Source organism: Poecilia mexicana, unplaced genomic scaffold (assembly GCF_051168715.1).
Source record: "Poecilia mexicana isolate PSO_F unplaced genomic scaffold, ASM5116871v1 scaffold_14, whole genome shotgun sequence".
Lineage (NCBI taxonomy): Eukaryota > Metazoa > Chordata > Actinopteri > Cyprinodontiformes > Poeciliidae > Poecilia > Poecilia mexicana.
In genome coordinates this window covers 25,064,706-25,085,012 of record NW_028263383.1, presented here as the reverse complement: position 1 = coordinate 25,085,012, position 20,307 = coordinate 25,064,706, and the positions used below count along the sequence as shown (strand labels likewise).

Sequence of the window (20,307 nt, the reverse complement as noted above, 5' to 3'; positions counted from 1 at the left end):
CAGCTTTAATTGTCAAAGCAAAACCTTCTGAAATAATGATAGTGAACTGATAATATTCTACGTAAAATAAGGCATTGCATAAGTGTTCCCTCCTTTCCAGTCAGTATTTTGCATTGGCACCTCTGGCTGCCGCTCCAGCAGAGAATCAGTCGGGCTGCTGAGTTTTCCCCATTCTTCCTACTAAACTGGGCCACCTCTGCCAGGTTGCTGGGGATCAGATGTGAAGAGGCCTTGGTTTTGACTAGGCCACTCCAGAGTCTCCACCGTGTTTTCTTCTAACCATCTTCTAACCATACAACGAGATGTGAAAGCTTCTTAAGAAATCATTTTGTTGGAGGTAATATTATGTTTTCTTTCAAACAGTTAGCTTGAGGATTTTTCACAAATTTGACCAAAGAACTTGAAACTAACTGGGTTTTTGTAACATGCTGCTGGTAAAAAAAAAGAAAAAAAAAAAGCCTAAAGTGTTTCTTAACTAGGATGCCTGTTATGGGTGGACACAGAGAAGAAGCTCTGAGAAGCAGAGGTCAGTTCAGAGTTCAGATTATTAACTGCAAACATGCAGACCTGACCTCTCTCATGAGAGAGCAATAAGGGAAAGTCGCTCTCTATACCTTTGCTGAGATAGATAAGGTCAGAGGATAAGATCGGCTTCTCATGTAAGTACCTGCCTGTTGCCAATCTCCTAGGATTAAGGAAATCAGGGCCAATAAATCGGGACACCTCTACTGTAGAGTCATCCTGGATTAACTCCCTGAACACATATTGGTTTTTAAGACCAAGAAAAAATCTTCCTAGACTGGAAAAACCTGGACAGGAATTTCTTGATTTCTTTTGACTGAACTCCGTAAATGATGGGATTGAGGCTGCTGGGAATGATATGGATCAAGATGGCAGAAATTTTCCTCTGGTCTGAGTACTGAGGGAAACGATGCATAGCTATAATAAGAATACCACAGAAAAGCATGATAAGATACACAACCAGGTGTGTGCTGCAGGTCTTCAGGGCTTTAGTGTTTATCGACTTCTTCCTGCTGGTCAGACAGACCATGGTGATCCTGGTGTAGGTGAAGAGGATGCTGCCAATGGATGAGGTGAACAGAACCACGGTGAAGGTCAGGCCGTAGATGTTATTGATCACCACGCTCTCACAGGACAGCTTGAACAGTGAGACGTTGTCACAAAATGGGTTGGTGATCAGAGTCCTGCAGCGGTTCAGCCGGACCGTCAAACCCAGCAGAATCCCGACCAGAACAAAGCCCGACCCCCAGGCAGAGACGGTCAGTTTCGCCACCATACTGTTGGTCATTATCACAGAGTAACGCAGTGGATTACAGATGGCAACATATCTGTCGAAGGCCATGATCATCAGCACGGTGTGGGACGTGGTGCCTAACATGTGGGAACAGAAAGCCTGAACAACACACTCGTAGTAACTGATGAGGCGCTCAGCCGGCGGCAGCAAGATGTCCGACATCAGGCGGGGAACCATGTAGGAGACGCCTAGAATGTCGTTAAGCGGCAGGTTACAGAAGAGCAGGTACATGGGCTGATGGAGGCTTCTGTCCATGCAAATGAGGATCACAATCCCCACATTCAGCAACATTATTCCCAGGTAAGAGAAGAGGAAGAAGAAAAACACAGGGTACAGAAATGTCTCTGTGACCTCCAACCCTTCTATCTGGAGAGTAAGGCTGTTAAAGGTATAGTTTTCCATCAACCTGTAGAAAAAGTAGGAGGACATTTTTATATGCAGAGATAATTCCCAAACAAATTAAACAACTACAAGCATCCACATCATGAAGGCCAGCTTACGGGTTCATAACACAACTATAATCATTTACCTGTTATTTCCCTTCATTCTGTTCAGAGACCCGACTGTCTGAAAGGAAACAGCAGCTTCAGTCTCAGTTTTATAAAGAGCTGGATCATCAGTGGGGGAAAGTCTTCAGAGTAAAACTAAACAAGTCGGGGAGGGGAAGACTGTCAACACACCATCCACCCCAAAACACCTGGCAACATACGTCACGCCACTCATGTTCTTCCATAAACTTTAACATGAACTTACTTCATAATGGAAAGACAATGCTGAAGCCATTCACACTTTTGAAATCCTGTTTCTCTTCATTCTGGCTTCTTCTGTTCAGTCTTTGATGTGGAACCTGCAGTTTTTGCGTAAATCACCCCAGAGCATTGAAGCATCACCAAACTGGATACAGGACTTTGACATAATTTCAGTTCAGACCTTCCTCACACTCACAATTTATTCATCTCTTTATACTTGTTGCAGCTTTGCCATAAATTTAGTTTGTTCCAGAGTTGCGGATCTATTTTTGCTAATATGGAAGTGTGTCATGCTTTAGTCTGTTAGCTGGTCAGTGATTAACAGAGCCTGAAGGATTCAACAATCTATTCCAATCTTTATGTCCCCGTTGCAGCAGCTGGGTTTGGCCTTCTGCTCATCCCATCAGTCACTCATGTTTGCTGATCAGTTTGTTTTTATTGCAGTATTTTGGATTGGTTAGTTTTTCTGTGATATTCTTTGTGGTGTTCCTGCCCTCAGAGTTCATGACATTTGGGTTTGAACATTATTGCTCATCTTGGGCACAGCTCACCCGTAAGTGTGCCCTGGTTTGACCTCTCCTCTAATCTGGCCTTTGACTTGTCTAGTCACTCATTTATTCAATCCAGTGATTGTTTGTTTGTGTTGTAAAGACCACAGAGGTGGTCTTTACATCTGGAAGCACAGGAAGATCCTGGGTTCGAATCCTGGCAGGGGGTCGCTCTGCATGGAGGTGGCACATTCTCCCTGTGAAGATGTGGGTTCTCTCTAGGTACTCCAGGATTCTCCCAATCCTAAAACATGACTGTTAGGTTAACTGGATTGGTGTGAGTGTGCGCATAGTTGGCAATCCTGTGGGGGACTGGAGACCTGTCCAGGATGTCCCCCAATGACTCTTCTGATGCTGCACTGAAGAAGTTTATGTTGGTCTATTGAAAGTAATGAGGACCTCAGAAATATCTTGCTTTCCACTGTGACCAGTGAGATAATTGAATTAGACACTGAGGTGTTCAGGGGACGATGGACAGGGACTCTTTGTCTCATTATGGTGCTATGCAGGCTCCCTAGTGTTTGTGTGTTTTTGGGATCCCAGATGAATTGGAGATCTTTTGAGCCGGAGTCGTCTGGAGATCGTCCAGAGCTCTGGATCCTCTTCGATGGTTTCTACTCTTAAACACAGGATGACCAAGCAGGATGTTCCTGTATTGGTTTGGTTTTATTTTGATCTTCATTCTGCTTAAAGATCCAGTGATGACCCATTTTCACTGTGTTTTTCAGTCTCAACCAGACAGGTGCTTTTTGAAATAATCATTAATTTGTCAACACTCAGAGGCAACTGGTTGGTTACTCTTTTTCTTTCCTGAAACTGAATTATTACTGTCTTTATTTAAATTGTATTTGTTTTAAGACAGACTGAAAACTTTCTCTTTTAGCACTTTGTCTTCTTACAAATTTACATGACAAACTTTCTTAGATTTTGATTTATGCTTTGATTTGTTTCCCTGACTTTTAGTCATGACTCGAACTTAGTTTGAGTGTTTCATAAAAGCTAATATGTGACAACATGTGAATCCCCACAGAAACGTCTCCTGTCACGTTTCCTCCCAGAGGACTAATTATCATCAGAAACTGTTGATAGTTAGTCCTTTGGGTTTTTATGGTGTCGCTCATTAATGCTCACTGTTGTTCAGAAACATGTTTGTTTCCTGTTTGTTGTTGGAACGCAGACTAATGAAACCACCGGTGGGCCCCTGAGCCCCAAACACCTGAAACAGTTTGAGTCCCTGAACACAAACAGGTCAGGTGAAAGACCCTCAAAGTTCAATCTCTTCACGAATAACTTTTTATGCTTCACTTCCTGTTTGCTGCTTTGAGTCCAAACCCTTCCTGTTTTCTGACATCTACAGGAAAAAAATCTCTGTGTGATTCTCGAATCTTCAAGGAACCTTCCATGTTTTTCCTGCTGCTGTTTCACATCCTTTCTTGATCTCTACTTCCCCCTTTTACGTAGAGACATTTACTGACGTCTTGACATGTTTAGGTGAAGGACTGAATCCAGAAAATTAAAAAGAAATTTAAAAACAGATTTGATAAAAGGAGAATAGGATATTAGGCAACTGTTTTGCCTTCTGTTGCTTTAGATTTGTAAGTTAGGAACAGTAATCTCCCAGGTGTGTGAGTGACCAGGACACTAATGAACTCAAACAGACTGATTTGACCCGGTTCTCTGTCTCTGCGGACACTTTGGTCTGATGTCTCTCTGTGTTTTCACATGTCGACGGTCGCATGTCTCTCAGGATTTAGGCCCCTGAAATTATTTGATATGTTTATTGTTTTGTTTGTTTAACTGTAATTTATTGAAGAGCTGGCAAAAGGTGAAAACCTACAAGGTCTGTGCTTTCAGACTGAGGCTTTGGTAAATGTTCTGGTTTGTTGTATGAGATAAGTCTAACAAAATAAGTTAAAGTTTTTCACAGTTTGAAGATCCCAGAGGAGATCTTTCATCAACAGTTGTTGTAATCAGGTTATTGTCTGAACTCTAATAAACATCTATTAGTGTTTCCTCCCTCTGGGTTAATTATCAGAAACTGTGTTTTTATGGAACAGCTCACACTGGGAGTCATTAATGATTTTCTTTGTTCTGGAAACTTCAACACTTTGTTCTGTTCAAAACACACTGATGAAACCTGTTGCTCACCAGGGGGCGTTGTGTCCTCTGAACCCCTGAAACAAAGTTCGACTCTCTGGACACAAACTGTCCAACTGAATGTGTTTTAGCTTCAACAGGAAGAAGTTTTCAGAGACACTTTATGTTTAGAATGAAACTTTTGAATGAAACCAAAGGCCAAAGATATGAACAATTGTTGGTATTTAATTGAGAAAAATACATGAAATTACTTCAAATTGGTTTTAAACTGTGATTTTAGGCTACAGAAAGACAAATGCAAGCCTCTAAAATCTTTATTCTTTAATCATAGATATTGAAATATGACAAAAAATTGTCCCGAGATAAAAAGGCAACTTTACATCATGTAAACATAAAAATGACCAATTAAAGTTCTGTATTATATAAGAAACACACACACAAACAAACACACACACTCACACAAACACGCACACACACACACCCACACACACGCACACGCGTGCGCACACACCTACACACACACACACACACACACACACACCTACACACACACACACACACACACACACACACACAAAACTATTCAGGTATTTAAATTCAGTGTGTCCTTTAGATTATTAAATGTTGGGTCATAAGAATAAAACAAACAGCTGTTTGCATTTAAAGAAAATATTTAATTTCTCAAATCTATTAGATAACTTTTGTCAACCATAAAATATTATTTTTTCAAGATGAAGATAAAACTTTTCTAGATCTGAAAGCATGAGAGAGGAATCTTTTTATTTCTTTGGACTGAACTCCATAAATGATGGGATTCAGGCTGCAGGGGATGATGTGAAACAAGATGGCGGACATTTTCCTCTGGTCCGAGTACTGAGGGAAACGATGCAACACGATGATCAGTATGCCACAGAAAAGCATGACAAGATACACCACCAGGTGTGTGCTGCAGGTCTTCAGGGCTTTGCTGTTCAGAGACTTGTTCCTGCTGGTCAGACAGACCATGGTGATCCGGGCGTAGGTGAGGACGATGCTGCCGATGGAGGCTGTCAGCAGAACCACGGTGAAGGTCAGGCCGTAGATGTTATTGATCACCACGTTCTCACATGACAGCTTGAACAGTGAGGCGTTGTCACAGTACGGGTTGGTGATCAGAGTTCTGCAGCGGTTCAAACGGACAGTCAAACCCAGCAGAATCCCGACCAGAACCAAGGCTGACCCCCAGGCAGAGATGGTCAGCTTCACCACCATCCTGTTGGTCATTATCACAGAGTAACGCAGAGGATTACAGATGGCAACATATCTGTCGAAGGCCATGATCATCAGCACGGTGTGGGACGTGGTGCCAAACATGTGGGTGCAGAACGCCTGAACGACACACTCATAATACCCAATTATCAACTCTGACTGAGGCTTCAGGAGGTCCGACAGCAAACGGGGCAAAACAGTTGAATTCCCAAAGATGTCATTAACTGGAAGGTTACAGAACAACAAATACATGGGCTGATGGAGGCTTTTATCAATCCAAACCAGGACTATAATCGCAATGTTCAGTATCATTATGAATAGATAGGAGAAGAGGAAAAACAAAAAGACAGGGTACACTGATGTCTCTATGACCTTTAACCCCTCCAGCTGGAGGGTCACACTATTAAAGGTTTCATTTTCCATCATCCTGAAAGAAAGATCAAATGAGAACGTCAAGATTTCTTCTTGTACCACGTAAAGTAATTATAAAAGAATAAATAAAGACATCTTTCAGAAAGAACAAACTTATTTGTTGGTTTAGAAACACAGACACCAAATGTAGATTGATGTAGGAAATACATTCCAAATGTTTGAGTATAACCCCAACATTTACCTGGGATTTCTAACCTTCTTAGGCTTGCAAAGTTGAACCACCTTGATTGTCTGGTAGGAGAGGTCTGTCTTGGCTGATTTTTATATACATTTGTCTATTCATCTGAGAGTAGAGCTGTAACAACATGCTAGTAGTCATGGAGACTAAAACACGCAGGCCACGCCAATAATCTTGTGTTGAGTCAAAGGTGGCGCTCCATTTAACCTAGCAATGCTCACTTAATTCTGACAATTTTTAAACTTAATGAATGGTGAAAATGGTGTTGAATGCCACCAGGGCGAATGTTTCTTTTTCCTAAATATAACTAATACAGATTTAGAATCAACTGATGAATCATGGACTGATGTAATAAAGACAGTTACAAAGTCGGCCTTCCATCACCTGAAGAACATTTCCACGGTTAAGCAACAAATGTTCCAGCAAAATGTGAAGAAACTCATCCAGGCGTTTATCTTTAGTTGAACTGATGACTGCAACAGAGTCAATGCAACTGTCCAATGACACTGCAGATGTCACTGCAGTTTTGTAGGCACGTCTGCCTACAAAAACCAACAGCTGCAACTGCAGCTGGCGTTCCAACTGAAACCAGGAAGATGGAGCACAACACCCCAGTTCTAAAGTCCTTCCACCGAGAGAATAGATTGTTGTTAGTTTATAAATCCTGAATGACTCAGCACCACAGACCTCTGAGGTCTTCTGGCTCCTCAGAACCAGAACCAAACACAGGGTCATCTCAGACTATTTGAATCATGTGCACTTGATAAAGTTGCAGCAAATCAACAGTTTAGGTGGCAAACCATGTCCAACACAGAAATATTAATGTTTACCTAATGGAGTGGCTGCTCAGTGCGTGTGTAAAACAAAACCAACCTTGCTGCTCATCTCATTGTCTTAAGCAGTTCTACCAGAGGCAATGGAGCTTGAAGCCTTTGCACAGAATCACAACTTTACAGAGGATTCTGCTCTTCTGGAGAAATTTGAGAGGTTTTTCCTGAAATCTGTCAAAACAGGTTATGTTAGCCATAATCTACCAGTCTGGATCTGGGAGTCCCAGATGACTATTGTCATCATGGACAATGATCTTCCAGACCGGATGACCACTGACATCTGACGACTAAGGACAGGAGCATAAGTAACTCTCCTGGGCCAGTCTGGATCTGGGATGAACTTTCATTTTCAACCTCTCTTGGTGATTATTTTTTACCTTAACTGTGGGAGGTTCAGTCATATGGGACAAGAGGAATCTCAAAGAGGTAGAACTTCCTGGATCACCACCTCCACGTTGGGACTTCCCCTTTCCACAGCTCCCCTGAATCCATCATTATAAACTGGGGAAGGATGCTGGGATTTTCTGCAGTGCCAGTTAGATAGCAAGTGAACATCATTATAGAAAGTCAGGAGAAACTAAAGGTATAATCTGGACATTAAATTACTGAGCTTCTCTGATAGACTTTGACTGCAAACTCATTCGGTCCTACAGCTTTCTGTAAAAAGATTTAACAAATTTCACACCTTTCAACAGTGATTGCTGCTCATTGGTTTTTGCATCTAGTAATGATTGAAAACTACACTTTCAACAGCTATATGCTGCAGATTGAAGGGTTAAATGTGGAGGAGGCGTCCATGTACCCTGTATTCTTCCTGTTGCTGTCTGTCTATCTGTTCATTATGATAGCTAACGTTGGGATTGTGGCTCTGATTATCCTCGATAAAAGCCTCCATCAGCCCATGTATTTGCTGTTTTGCAACCTGCCTTTTAATGATATTCTGGGAAACTCTGTCATGTTGCCTCGTGTGTTGATGGACATCCTCCAGCCGCCGGCTGAGCGCCTCATCAGTTACTATGAGTGTGTTGTTCAGGCTTTCTGTTCCCACTTGTTCGGCACCACGTCCCACACCGTGCTGATGATCATGGCCTTTGACAGATATGTTGCCATCTGTAATCCTCTGCGTTACTCTGCGATAATGACCAACAGGATGGTGGTGAAGCTGACCGTCTCTGCCTGGGGGTCGGCCTTGGTTCTGATCGGGATTCTGCTGGGCCTGACCATCCGTCTGAACCGGTGTAGGACTTTCATTGCAAATACTTACTGTGACAACGCCTCATTGTTCAAGCTGTCGTGTGAGAGCGTGGTTGTTAATAACATCTACGGCCTGACCTTCACTGTGGTCCTCTTGACAGCCTCCATCGGCAGCATCATTGTCACCTACACCAGGATCACTGTTGTGTGTCTGACCAGTAAGAGCAAGTCTCTGAACAGTAAAGCCTTGAAGACCTGCAGCACACACCTCTTTGTCTACATGATCATGTTTGTTTTTGGGAAAATGAACATTGTGTTGCATCGTTTCCCTGAATACTCAGAGTACAGGAAAGTGTGTGTTATTCTGTTTCATATCGTCCCCGGCAGCCTGAACCCCATCATCTACGGCGTTCAGTCCAAAGAGATGAAACGGTTCCTGTCCAAACTGTTCTTCTCCAGAAAGTTTCTGTCATCATCATAATAATGTGTGAAATTTGTTTTAAATTCTGAAAGCTGAGTGTGACTCATTAGGTTTAAAATATTTGACAATGAAATGTTTGTGTGTAAAAAAAGAAAACGGAGAGAGACAGAGAAACCCTTACTAGTTGGGAGTTTCAGAAAATTTAGGCTCTGGCATTTCTGGAGGGGTTTAGTTTATTGAATATAGAAATGTATATAGAGTTGTAAAAACAACTTTATTGACCAACGAGAAAAAGTCATGCATGCTTGAAGGTAAGGAAATATTCTGAGTATATTTTGAGTATTTTTTTTAGCCAAAATATGTCTACAATGTCTTCAGACTACAATACAGTTATATTTATATACTGTATGAAAGTCAAAGTTTAAAATATGTTAAAATTGAGGTTAGTACAAGTTCAGATTTTAGTCTTAAATTTGTCAAGACAACCAAAGAAATGTAAACTGTAGTGGACCCAGATATACAATTGATCATCTTCAGGTTGCAAATCCCTTCCTGTTCGCCTACTGAGGGACATAGAAGGTTCTGTACAGTAAACGTCTGTCAGATGACATGTTCATTGCTATGACTGATATTTTTTCACTGACTTCCACAAATAAAAACATTCCCTTGTTCTACAACCATCCTGATATGTATGTTTCCAGGGAAGCCTCGTCTCTGGAATTCAAGTACAACTAATACCTTGGTTGGTTTACTGCAAATTGATGAAAGCTTTCCCACAGGTTATATTGGGAAAATGTTCAAGGTTTACCCTGTGGCACATGTTCCTGGATAAGACTGGCCCAATGAAACTTTTGCCCTACTTTTGAATTAGGAAAATGTCAGGTAAATGTCCCACAAAGTTTTACCTAAGCAGGGCCGTGGAGTTCTCTAACTCTGGATTGATGGGTCTGAGGCTCGGCTTAAGTGTGCTTATCCAGATTCAATTGGCGGTACAGGTAAGCCCCCAGGAGGTACTTTCCAATACTTCTTATCCCCAATTTTGATTCCAGGAATCAAATTTCTAGCGGAGGGAGGGATAGCTCACACTGGTCTGGGAAACCTAGGACATTTGCCTAACACTAATTCTAATGACAGTTGTCCAGAAATTGGAGCATTTTGGACATTCATCATACATTATAACTGCAGAAAATGAAGGCCAAATATCACTGACACATGGAATCACAGTGGACACATCTGATACATCCCATTGTTGTTCCCAGAAGTCCCATGCTTGTCCCAGATGTCCCAGGCAACATTCAGAAGCCCTGCCCACCTCCCACTGTAACTTGCAGCCTGGTCAAAAATTCAGGCTCATTACGATATATCTTACAAGATATTTGATTCTTAAAGAAATATATCAGCTTCTGCTGCACCTAGAAACTTCTCGTCTTTGCTGACCTGACACATGCAGTCCCCCCGATAAAATACATTGAGTGTACGCAGCCTGCACACTGCCAAGGGTCAGAATCTGATCTGAGAGCCATTTAACATTTATCTGGCCTTTGAGGCCTCTTGCCACTTCTGTCCAACCTTCAAACTCAACAAACTAACATAATTACTGGATTCCAAAAGAGACCGCACATTGCAGACTCTTTTGGAACCAGGTTGGACCTGCCTCTTTGTAGCAATATGGCTGCCCATTGAGTGTGACTGGTATCTGTCTGCTGGAGGCCTGTGCAGTTTCTGGAAGACGAGGCTGCCTGTCCCTGGCTGCTCTTTGGCTTTAGTGATGAGAGGTTTCTATTCAGGAAGTGACTCCTGGCCACTCATTTTCAACCACAATCTCTGAGTGGATGTCATATTTTCACCCACCTTTCAGAGAACAGGTTGCTTTTTTGGCCTTACTCCAAGAAGGCTTCAAGGGGAATTTACTTGTTTGGATTCAGTTCTCTGGCACGTCTCCAGTCGTTGGCTAGAAATGAATCAGGCCTGATTAGTTTAAGGACAGCATAGATTAAGGATTTCAGTGGTGTTGCTGCTTCCTAACTGAATAAGTTTTCCTTCCCAGCCATGGTTGAGCTTTGACCATAAATAATTTGATCTGAGCTCAGGAGCAGGACCGGTTCTACTGCATCCACAAAGAAGTGAATGAAACTTCTAATCTGAGCAAGGCACCTTGAGTATTTAATATGAAGGAAAATAGGCTAAATCTCATTGATATCATGACTTGAAATGGTGGACAGTCTTAACAGTGAGTCTTAATGAGTCTTAACACAGAAAAAGTTAAGAGCTTTGAAAGATCTGATTGTCTCCATGGCCACCTGTTGGTTAGGACTTCCCATTTCCACCTGTCACCTGCTTCTATACCTTTTATATGTGAAGAAAGATGTTGCGATTCACTGCAGTGTCAGGAGGTTGAATAGCTCGATGGAAAACTACACTTTCAACAGCTATATGCTGCAGATTGAAGGGTTAAATGTGGAGGAGGCGTCCATGTACCCTGTATTCTTCCTGTTGCTGTCTGTCTATCTGTTCATTATGATAGCTAACGTTGGGATTGTGGCTCTGATTATCCTCGATAAAAGCCTCCATCAGCCCATGTATTTGCTGTTTTGCAACCTGCCTTTTAATGATATTCTGGGAAACTCTGTCATGTTGCCTCGTGTGTTGATGGACATCCTCCAGCCGCCGGCTGAGCGCCTCATCAGTTACTATGAGTGTGTTGTTCAGGCTTTCTGTTCCCACTTGTTCGGCACCACGTCCCACACCGTGCTGATGATCATGGCCTTCGACAGATATGTTGCCATCTGTAATCCTCTGCGTTACTCTGCGATAATGACCAACAGGATGGTGGTGAAGCTGACCGTCTCTGCCTGGGGGTCGGCCTTGGTTCTGATCGGGATTCTGCTGGGTCTGACCATTCGACTGAGCCGGTGCAGGGCTCTGATCACCAACCCATTTTGTGACAACGCCTCATTGTTCAAGCTGTCGTGTGAGAGTGTGGTTATTAATAACATCTACGGCCTGACCTTCACTGTGGTCCTCTTGACAGCCTCCATCGGCAGCATCATTGTCACCTACACCAGGATCACTGTTGTCTGTCTGACCAGTAAGAGCAAGTCTCTGAACAGTAAAGCCTTGAAGACCTGCAGCACACACCTCTTTGTCTACATGATCATGTTTGTTTTTGGGAAAATGAACATTGCGCTGCATCGTTTCCCTGAATACTCAGAATACCGGAAAGTGTGTCTTATTCTGTTTCATATCGTCCCCGGCAGCCTGAACCCCATCATCTACGGCGTTCAGTCCAGAGAGATGAAACGGTTCTTGTCCAAGCTGTTTTACTCCAGAAAGGTTCTGTCATCATAATGTCTCAAATCTGTTTTTTTGTTTGTTTGTTTGTTTGTTTTTGTTTGCTCTCTGTGGAAAAATTTAAAGATAAACATTTTAAGATGAATTGTCCCCAGTTTCTGAAAAGCAGAAAATTATTTCAAAGGAATCTCTGCCATTAATCAAATCATGTTTTAGTTCGTTTTAATTATGTTTCTTACGTTTGAAGCACTTACTCACAATGAATGTTTGTGTTTAAATTTAACAATGTGCATAAGTCCACATCTTTATATTTGTAGTACTCTTTGCAGTCAGGTATACTTTAAAATAATTGAAGGTATTTTAACATCTGGTCTTCAACAGTTTTAAGTCAATAAAATTATTTTCTTTCACAAAGTTTTTTTTATTTAATAAATTATTCATTTTGTGAAACAATCAGTTCATTTTCTCCTCATCTAGTATTTCATTCTTCCTGCAGATTGACTCATCTGTTGAGGCATGTTGTTACCTCAGCTATGTGGAGTTGTGGTCATGAACTATCAACATAATTATCCATTTAATTAATAATTATATGCCTGCAGGACCAGTAAACTAGGAAATAACCAATATAATTGACTGTATCGACATCCAGTTGGCACCTAAATGAACTAATGATAGATTTAATTAAATGACAATAACATTCACAATGACAAACCATTTCTTCTTAACAAATGAATGCCATTACTTATGTCAGTGACATAAAAGTGACTGAAATCAAAACTTTAACTTTAAGCCCAAAAATGCATTAAAAACTGATCAAGATTACAAGGAATATAAAGGAAAGAGTTGCATTTTATGGAATTTACCTGAAGGATTTAATTTTGATTCAAGAGGGTTCGATGAAATCAACTTTGCAATTTTTTTAGTCATCCTGCAAACCAAAAGCTCTTTTACTAAGTTCAGAGTGTGCAAATTGAACAGAATTACAATCGCCATGCTAAGCCATGTTAGCACTAATGCTACATTATGCCCAGTTATCTTCTTAATGTCTAGTGGACGTTTCATACTTGGAGCAAGTTTCCTAATCCAGGGAGAAGAGCTGAAAGCTCTGCTAATCTTAAATTCTTTCAGAAGGAAATGTGGGTCTGAAAGCATCGTTGCCACTCGGTTTGGTCTCTCTCTCTCAGTTGGAGTTTTCTGGCTCACTAACCAAATGGCTGCTCTGTTACCACTTGGTTAGTGAGAACATTTTAGGGAACAATAGGCTTGAAATGTTTTCTTTGAAGGCAGATATGGTTCTCAACCATGGAGGCAGCTAAAAACCAATGGTCTCTCAAAAGAAACCATCGGTTTCACCTGCCAACTACCAAACATGTTAGCCATTGCATGCTGCTGCTGCCTTCCAGTTCAATGCATCTGTATATGAAGATCTCCATATTTACTACTATTTTCTCCATCCTGTTCTTAATTCATCAAAACTGCTAAACATATGGATTGACGTAAAGTTGTTTTTTTTACTCAGTTGGTGTGTTGTGGTATTTTTGCTGGATTTATAAATTTCCTTGTCTGGGTGTGACCCTATAGAGTCGAGTCATTTTTAGTTCTGCGGTCTAATTCATAAAACATTCCCCCCCATGCCCTGGCAATATGGCAGAAAACATTTAGGATGAATTAAACCAGAGACTGTGAGTCAGACTGACACTCTGCCCTAAAGCGAGTGGACGAAGCTGAGGATGCTAAAGTTGCTTCAGGGTTGGCCAACCAAATTAAACCCTTTATATTAACTGTATTAACGATGGCATCCAGTTTCAGTGTGTGAATTCAGGTAACCCAATATACTTGGCCTTATAGTGTGTCCCACACTAACCTAACCAATAGCGAATAACAATCAGAATATGGTGAATTATAAGTGGAGTGAATGACCTCAGAATCATGGGGGAATGTTTTGGTTTTTGGCCCAACAGAATTTACTCCACTGGACTTTTTACATCACAGTTCTTATTGGGCCGTGCTGAAGGATGCAGGAAGAGTTATGTTGCAGGAAGCAGCCGACTCCAACCAAACTCTTTAGTTTGAGAAGTGGCCCAGCAACACAGACCAGAACTGGACCATATAAATAAAGTTCTGCTTGAAGTTTGGGCTCTGATGGTTGATGCCAGATTTGGCCAAAGAGAAATAAATGGATGTTTTGTTAGATTTAGCGTTGAGTGTGTCGGCCACAAGAAAGAGACGCCTCTTTGTTCAACAAAATGCTTCCATGTTTTAAACATGAACCGGAAAATCCTCAACACTAATCTGGTGACCTCCATGGTTCATCACTGGGTTTTCAGCAGGTTTATAATCCAAAACATAATCAAACTTCTTCTATGGCTATTTCTGACCTTGCAACTGAATAATGTCTAAAACCTGAGGGTTGAGTTAAGAGAAGACAGAATCAGAGATGATGTTGGACCATCTAGAACCAAATATTTAGATCTTCAGCAGGGCTTTGCGGAGTTTGGAGGCAGAAATGTACATCTAAATCAGTCAAATAAGTCTGATTTACAAAAACAGTTCTGTATAAATGAAAACCATCCACCAGTAATGCACATAGCCAAATAAATTAGATCTTAATTATGAAATGAAGAACTGGTTTAGGGACACATGACACCATTGTCAGTTAATCCAAAAAATAAGACAATAAAGCAACAAAAAAAAAAATAAGCTGATTGAAAAATTACCCTTCATGAACTTTCTGTTAACGAATCAGAGAACAAGGACTGTTCCTTTGTTTTGTGTTCATCAATTAGGAACTTTATTTTGAAATCACATTTTCTACATAATTTTCTTGTATATCCAAGAAAATAAATTAGCTTATGATCAAAAACATCATTTCCTATTAGTATTTTCAAAGACTTTAACATGAATATTTATGAACAAAATTCAACTTCGTGCAATGACAGCAGAAGATTGTAATATTTGTCTGGATCAGATGTTTAAAACATCTGAATACAGAAAATATAAAATAAATGTAAGAAATGTTTGAAAACGGAATTAGAACGTGATTTGATGTTTGGATGTCCGTCATCATGATGACAGAACCTGTCTGGACCGGAACAACCTTGACAGGAGTTTCTTGATCTCTTTGGACTGAGCTCCGTAGATGATGGGGTTCAGGCTGCCGGGGACGATGTGGAACAAGATGGCTACCAGCTTCCTTTGGTCTACGAACTGAGGGAAGCGATGGACCACAATGTGAAACTTTCCACACACAAACATGATCATGTAGATGAAGAGGTGTGTGCTGCAGGTCTTCAGGGCTTTGCTGTTCACAGATTTGTTCCTGCTGGTCAGACAGACCATGGTGATCCGGGCGTAGGTGAGGACGATGCTGCCGATGGAGGCTGTCAGCAGAACCACGGTGAAGGTCAGGCCGTAGATGTTATTGATCACCACGCTCTCACAGGACAGCTTGAACAGTGAGGCGTTGTCACAGTACGGGTTGGTGATCAGAGTTCTGCAGCGGCTCAGCCGGACCGTCAAACCCAGCAGAATCCCGACCAGAACAAAGGCCGACCCCCAGGCAGAGACGGTCAGCTTCACCACCATCCTGTTGGTCATTATTACAGAGTAACGCAGAGGATTACAGATGGCAACATATCTGTCGAAGGCCATGATTATCAGCACGGTGTGGGAAGCAGTGCCAAAAATGTGAGAACAGAAAGCCTGAACAACACACTCATAGTAACTGATGAGGCGCTCAGCTGGCGGCAGCAAGATGTCCGACATCAGGCGGGGCACCATGTAGGAGTTACCAAGAATGTCGTTAAACGGCAGGTTACAGAAGAGCAGGTACATGGGCTGATGGAGGCTTCTGTCCATGCAAATGAGGATCACAATCCCCACATTAGATATCATTATGAATAGGTAGATGGAGAGGAAGAAGAAAAAGAGAGGGTACATCGACGTTGGAGTCACTTTTATCCCTTCCATCTGCAGAGTGAAGCTGTTGAATGTGAAATTTTCCATCAGTCTGAAAAATAAGTACCAAATAAGAGACAAGAGGACCCATCATCACAAGCATGAAGTTCTTGGAACAATTTAATTAAATGAAATTAAAAACTGTAAATATTACCAGAGTTTTCTTCCTTCCTCTTGATTTACTGGACAAAGTAGCGACAGACCTCCAGCTCTGTCAGTTTTATAAGACGCCCATTCATTAGAGTGGCAACGGCAACTCTGTGGTAATAGCAACAGAAATCAACCAAGAAGGTTGCATCATTGCTCAACTGTACTTAATTAAATGTTAAATAATTATTTCATATGTTTTCAAAGAGTCTGCAGTCATGTCGCATTTTATCCGACTTTTCTGTTGTTACTGTAAGACAGCAGCAGAAGAAAGACGGTCAATCTGATAATGAAGCGATGAAAGCGGTCTGAATCAGTGAACGCATCACATCCCAACCGACCGCTCCTGGTCCGGGTCCACATCCAAACAGAACCGGATCAAAACCGGCTCAGAAACTACAGTCAGTGCTCCACTAAAGGCCGTTGCTGTTAGCTGTTAGCTTTTATCAGCTTCCTTCATCTGCCGACCAGCTGCTGACTGTGCTGTCGCTCTCAGAAACTTTACAATCCATCAGAGATGACAGCCATCTTTACTGCCATAAATAGAGCGCTGCGGCGGCCATCTTTACTGCCGTAAACAGAGTGCAGCAGATTGGCTGCGACTGCTCCATTTTGATGCTTTACATCATTCAGTAGTGTGTTGCATGTGGGGTGTGAGTTTCAGACGTGTCCAGTAGGACAATAAAAGTCGAAATAGCTCTGGTGTGCGGGAACTCATCTCAGTTTGATCACAAACTTCCCTTCTTACAGTCTCCAGCACGAGGAATACACCCCCTTCAGGGCAAACATGGCTACCACAACAGAGCCTCACCTTTCAAAAGAGCACACAGCATAACCGGAACGATATGATGACGTTTATTGTTTTAGAATCGCAGATGATAGTGAGACTGAACCTCGAGTCTGATGAAGTTGTTGTTTTCCTCTACATGGTAACTCTATGTTGTGACAGTTTCTATGGGAACCATTTTGATGCATCTCTCTCTGTTGAATAGTTTCTGATATAAAAAGGATCCCAGGCTGTGTCTGCTGCCAGATGGTCGGCTCTGTTTGGATCCACTGGAAACCAGCAGGTACCAGCTTCTCTAACTGGTTCATGAAACGATAACCTGTAACTCATAGATTTATTGTTTCGCTGAAGTTGGATGATTGAACTGTTGAGTTTATTTGAGAACATGTTGAATGTGTGTGAACGTGTGTGCTCTGTTCCAGGTGAATGGAAAACTCCACCTTCAACAGCCTTACGCTGCAGCTGGAGGGGCTGATGGTCACCAGGTCCTCCAGGCTCCCTTTGTTCTTCTTCTTCTTCTTCTCCTTCCTGTTTGTTCTGGTCACCAATGCTGGCATGATCCTCTTGATCTTAGTTGACAGAAACCTCCATCAGCCCATGTTTCTGCTGTTCTGCAACCTGGCATTCAATGATATTTTAGGAAATTGTCTCGTAATGCCTCGCGTCATGTCAGACATCCTGAGGCCGCCGGCTGAGCGCCTCATCGGGTACCATCAGTGCGTGGTTCAGGCTTTCCTGGTCCACACGTTCGGCACCTCAACGCAAACGGTGCTGATGATCATGGCCTTCGACAGATATGTTGCCATCTGTAATCCTCTGCGTTACTCTGTGATAATGACCAACAGGATGGTGGTGAAGCTGACCGTCTCTGCCTGGGGGTCGGCCTTGGTTCTGGTCGGGATTCTGCTAGGTTTGACGGTCCGGTTGAGCCGCTGCAGGACTCTGATCACCAACCCGTATTGTGACAACGCCTCACTGTTCAAACTGTCCTGTGAGAGCGTGGTGATCAATAACATCTACGGCCTGACCTTCACCGTGGTTCTGTCGGTGGCGTCGGTGGGCAGCATGGTCATCACCTACGCCAAGATCACGGCCGTGTGTCTGAGCCGCCGCTGCAAATCCCTCAACAGCAAAGCCTTACGGACCTGCAGCACACACCTCATCGTCTATGTCATTATGTTCACCAGCGGGAAGGTGAGCATCGCTCTGCACCGCTTCCCGCAGTACGTAGAGGAGAGGAAGCTGGCCATCATCTTGTACCACATCATCCCCTGCAGCCTGAACCCCATCATCTATGGAGTTCAGTCCAACGAGGTGAAAAAGGTTCTGACCGGGTGGTTTCAGCCCAGAAAGGTCCAGTCATCTGTCTGAGTCCAACAGAACCCGACAGCGCCATCTGTTCATGAGAGAATTGATTCTGTTCATCCATCCACATCACAGGCAGAAACTCCACAATCTATCAAAAATTACAATAATAATAATAATAATTATTATTATTATTATTATTATTATTATTATTATTATTATTATTATTATTATTATTATTATTAATAATAATAATAATTATTATTATTATTATTATTAAATTTTCAAATTTAATACTCTTAAATTAGAAAATTTAAGAGTATTTCTGTTATGGAGGCATAAACTTTGAACAGGTGCAGAAACTCAGTAGTTTGAATAATAATAATAATAATAATAATTATTATTATTATTATTATTATTATTATTATTATTATTATTATTATTATTATTCTGTTTTGAAGTTATAAATGTTTTTTATACAAGAAAAAAGGAAGAAAGCCTGCCCTCTCATGTTATTTTAAGGTACTACAACGTAGTAAGTTTTGTCATTCAAAACAAAACTTATTAAACGGTAGAAATAGACACCGTTGGTGTTAGTTGGTGTAAATTACTGTTCAAATCTTTCATGTATGGTTGCATTGCCGGTATGTATTAAGTTTGTAACTTTGCAACATTGTTTCGGTCTAAGCGATAGCGCTCTAATGTGTTGTTTTAAGGTGGAGTATGTTTATGTTAATTAGATGTGAGGATACCGCGAGGTTATCGGGTGCGCAGTTGGTAGCTTAGATGCATGGGCGTAGGTTTGGGTAGGGACGGTAGGGACATGTCCCGACCAATATTCACGGGATATGAAAAAGTCCCGACCAATTTTTGCCATATTGGCTCAAAGAACGTGGATCTACGATCTTTGATTAGCAGCAACAGGCGGTGCGGAACGGAAGCTTCTTAGTTTGACATTTATTATGAGCCTCCGAGACCGTGTCGGAACGGTGCTGTCGGGGGGGTGGGGGGAGGGGGAGTCAGTTGAATCGTCGGACGTTCTTTGATTAGCTGCAAAAGGCGGCGGCTAGCTGGGCACACGCGTCTCCTTCTGAGTCTCCGAGACCATGTCGCCACCAAAAAAGAAAAGGACAGACATTAGAAGTTATTTCGCTACGTCGGCTGTAAGTACAGTGAGTGGACCCATAAGTTAGATATCTATCACGCAACGCATTTGTTGTAAAGTCCGGTGTTTAGTAAGGTCAGCACTGAATGTGAGGTAGAATAGGTCTGTTAATTATGTAATATTTTTTCTTTTTTATTTTATTATTGATTTCTTCTTATCTGCAATTGTGTTTGCTGTATCCAGAGGATATTTCTTTTGATCTTACTTGTAACGTTTGCTGAATTTTGTAAAGGAAAAAGTAAAGTGTTCTTGAACTGATCTGCTGAGTATGACTGTATCTGGTTGTATGATATGGTTATGGTTGGGGGGAGGGGGTTATTAAGCCAATGTGGTTTCCCCCCCCCCCCCCCTTCTCAAAAATGTTCGGTGCTCTTGGGCATTTCCCTGTGCTGCGGGGGGTGTCAAGGTCCCCACCAAAACTTAGACCGAACCTACGCCCTTGCTTAGATGTATGTGGATGTGATGTTCGGTGGAAATTGAGTGTATTGTATTTTATGCTGCATATGATCACATATGTATTGTATTTTTTGTCTTCATTTCAGTTTTACCCTTTTAATTGTCATTAAACCTGTTGACAACGTCCTTCGGTCTTCAGAGTCGTGACACGAGAAAGGTGTTAGAAAGCCTTTGCATCAGACATGCA

General features: G+C 41.8%; 6 protein-coding genes across 6 annotated transcripts; 3 read left to right on the top strand and 3 right to left on the bottom strand.

Annotated features, from left to right (window-relative positions):
* Positions 1 to 772: 772 nt before the first annotated feature.
* Positions 773 to 1,744, bottom strand: LOC106927727 (olfactory receptor 52N2-like). Its single transcript, XM_015003481.2, has one exon. The coding sequence runs from the start codon at positions 1,742 to 1,744 to the stop codon at positions 773 to 775; it is 972 nt and encodes a 323-aa protein (XP_014858967.2).
* Positions 1,745 to 5,435: 3,691 nt separating this feature from the next.
* Positions 5,436 to 6,383, bottom strand: LOC106927729 (olfactory receptor 52D1-like). Its single transcript, XM_015003484.2, has one exon. It carries the CDS (start codon positions 6,381 to 6,383, stop codon positions 5,436 to 5,438), a length of 948 nt encoding a protein of 315 aa, XP_014858970.1.
* A 1,741-nt stretch (positions 6,384 to 8,124) lies between these two features.
* LOC106927722 (olfactory receptor 8G17-like) lies at positions 8,125 to 9,072 on the top strand. Its single transcript, XM_015003477.2, has one exon. The coding sequence runs from the start codon at positions 8,125 to 8,127 to the stop codon at positions 9,070 to 9,072; it is 948 nt and encodes a 315-aa protein (XP_014858963.1).
* A 2,340-nt stretch (positions 9,073 to 11,412) lies between these two features.
* On the top strand, positions 11,413 to 12,574 carry LOC106927730 (olfactory receptor 8G17-like). The gene has a single exon (XM_015003485.2). The coding sequence runs from the start codon at positions 11,419 to 11,421 to the stop codon at positions 12,358 to 12,360; it is 942 nt and encodes a 313-aa protein (XP_014858971.2). The 5' UTR covers positions 11,413 to 11,418; the 3' UTR covers positions 12,361 to 12,574.
* Positions 12,575 to 15,066: 2,492 nt separating this feature from the next.
* Positions 15,067 to 17,175, bottom strand: LOC106927742 (olfactory receptor 52D1-like). Its single transcript, XM_015003502.2, has 2 exons — positions 16,415 to 17,175; positions 15,067 to 16,312 (listed from the first exon to the last, which is right to left on the bottom strand). Exon 2 carries the CDS (start codon positions 16,306 to 16,308, stop codon positions 15,367 to 15,369), a length of 942 nt encoding a protein of 313 aa, XP_014858988.2. The 5' UTR covers positions 16,309 to 16,312; positions 16,415 to 17,175; the 3' UTR covers positions 15,067 to 15,366.
* Positions 17,176 to 17,596: 421 nt separating this feature from the next.
* LOC106927741 (olfactory receptor 8G17-like) lies at positions 17,597 to 18,636 on the top strand. Its single transcript, XM_015003501.2, has one exon. The coding sequence runs from the start codon at positions 17,621 to 17,623 to the stop codon at positions 18,563 to 18,565; it is 945 nt and encodes a 314-aa protein (XP_014858987.2). The 5' UTR covers positions 17,597 to 17,620; the 3' UTR covers positions 18,566 to 18,636.
* Positions 18,637 to 20,307: the final 1,671 nt, after the last annotated feature.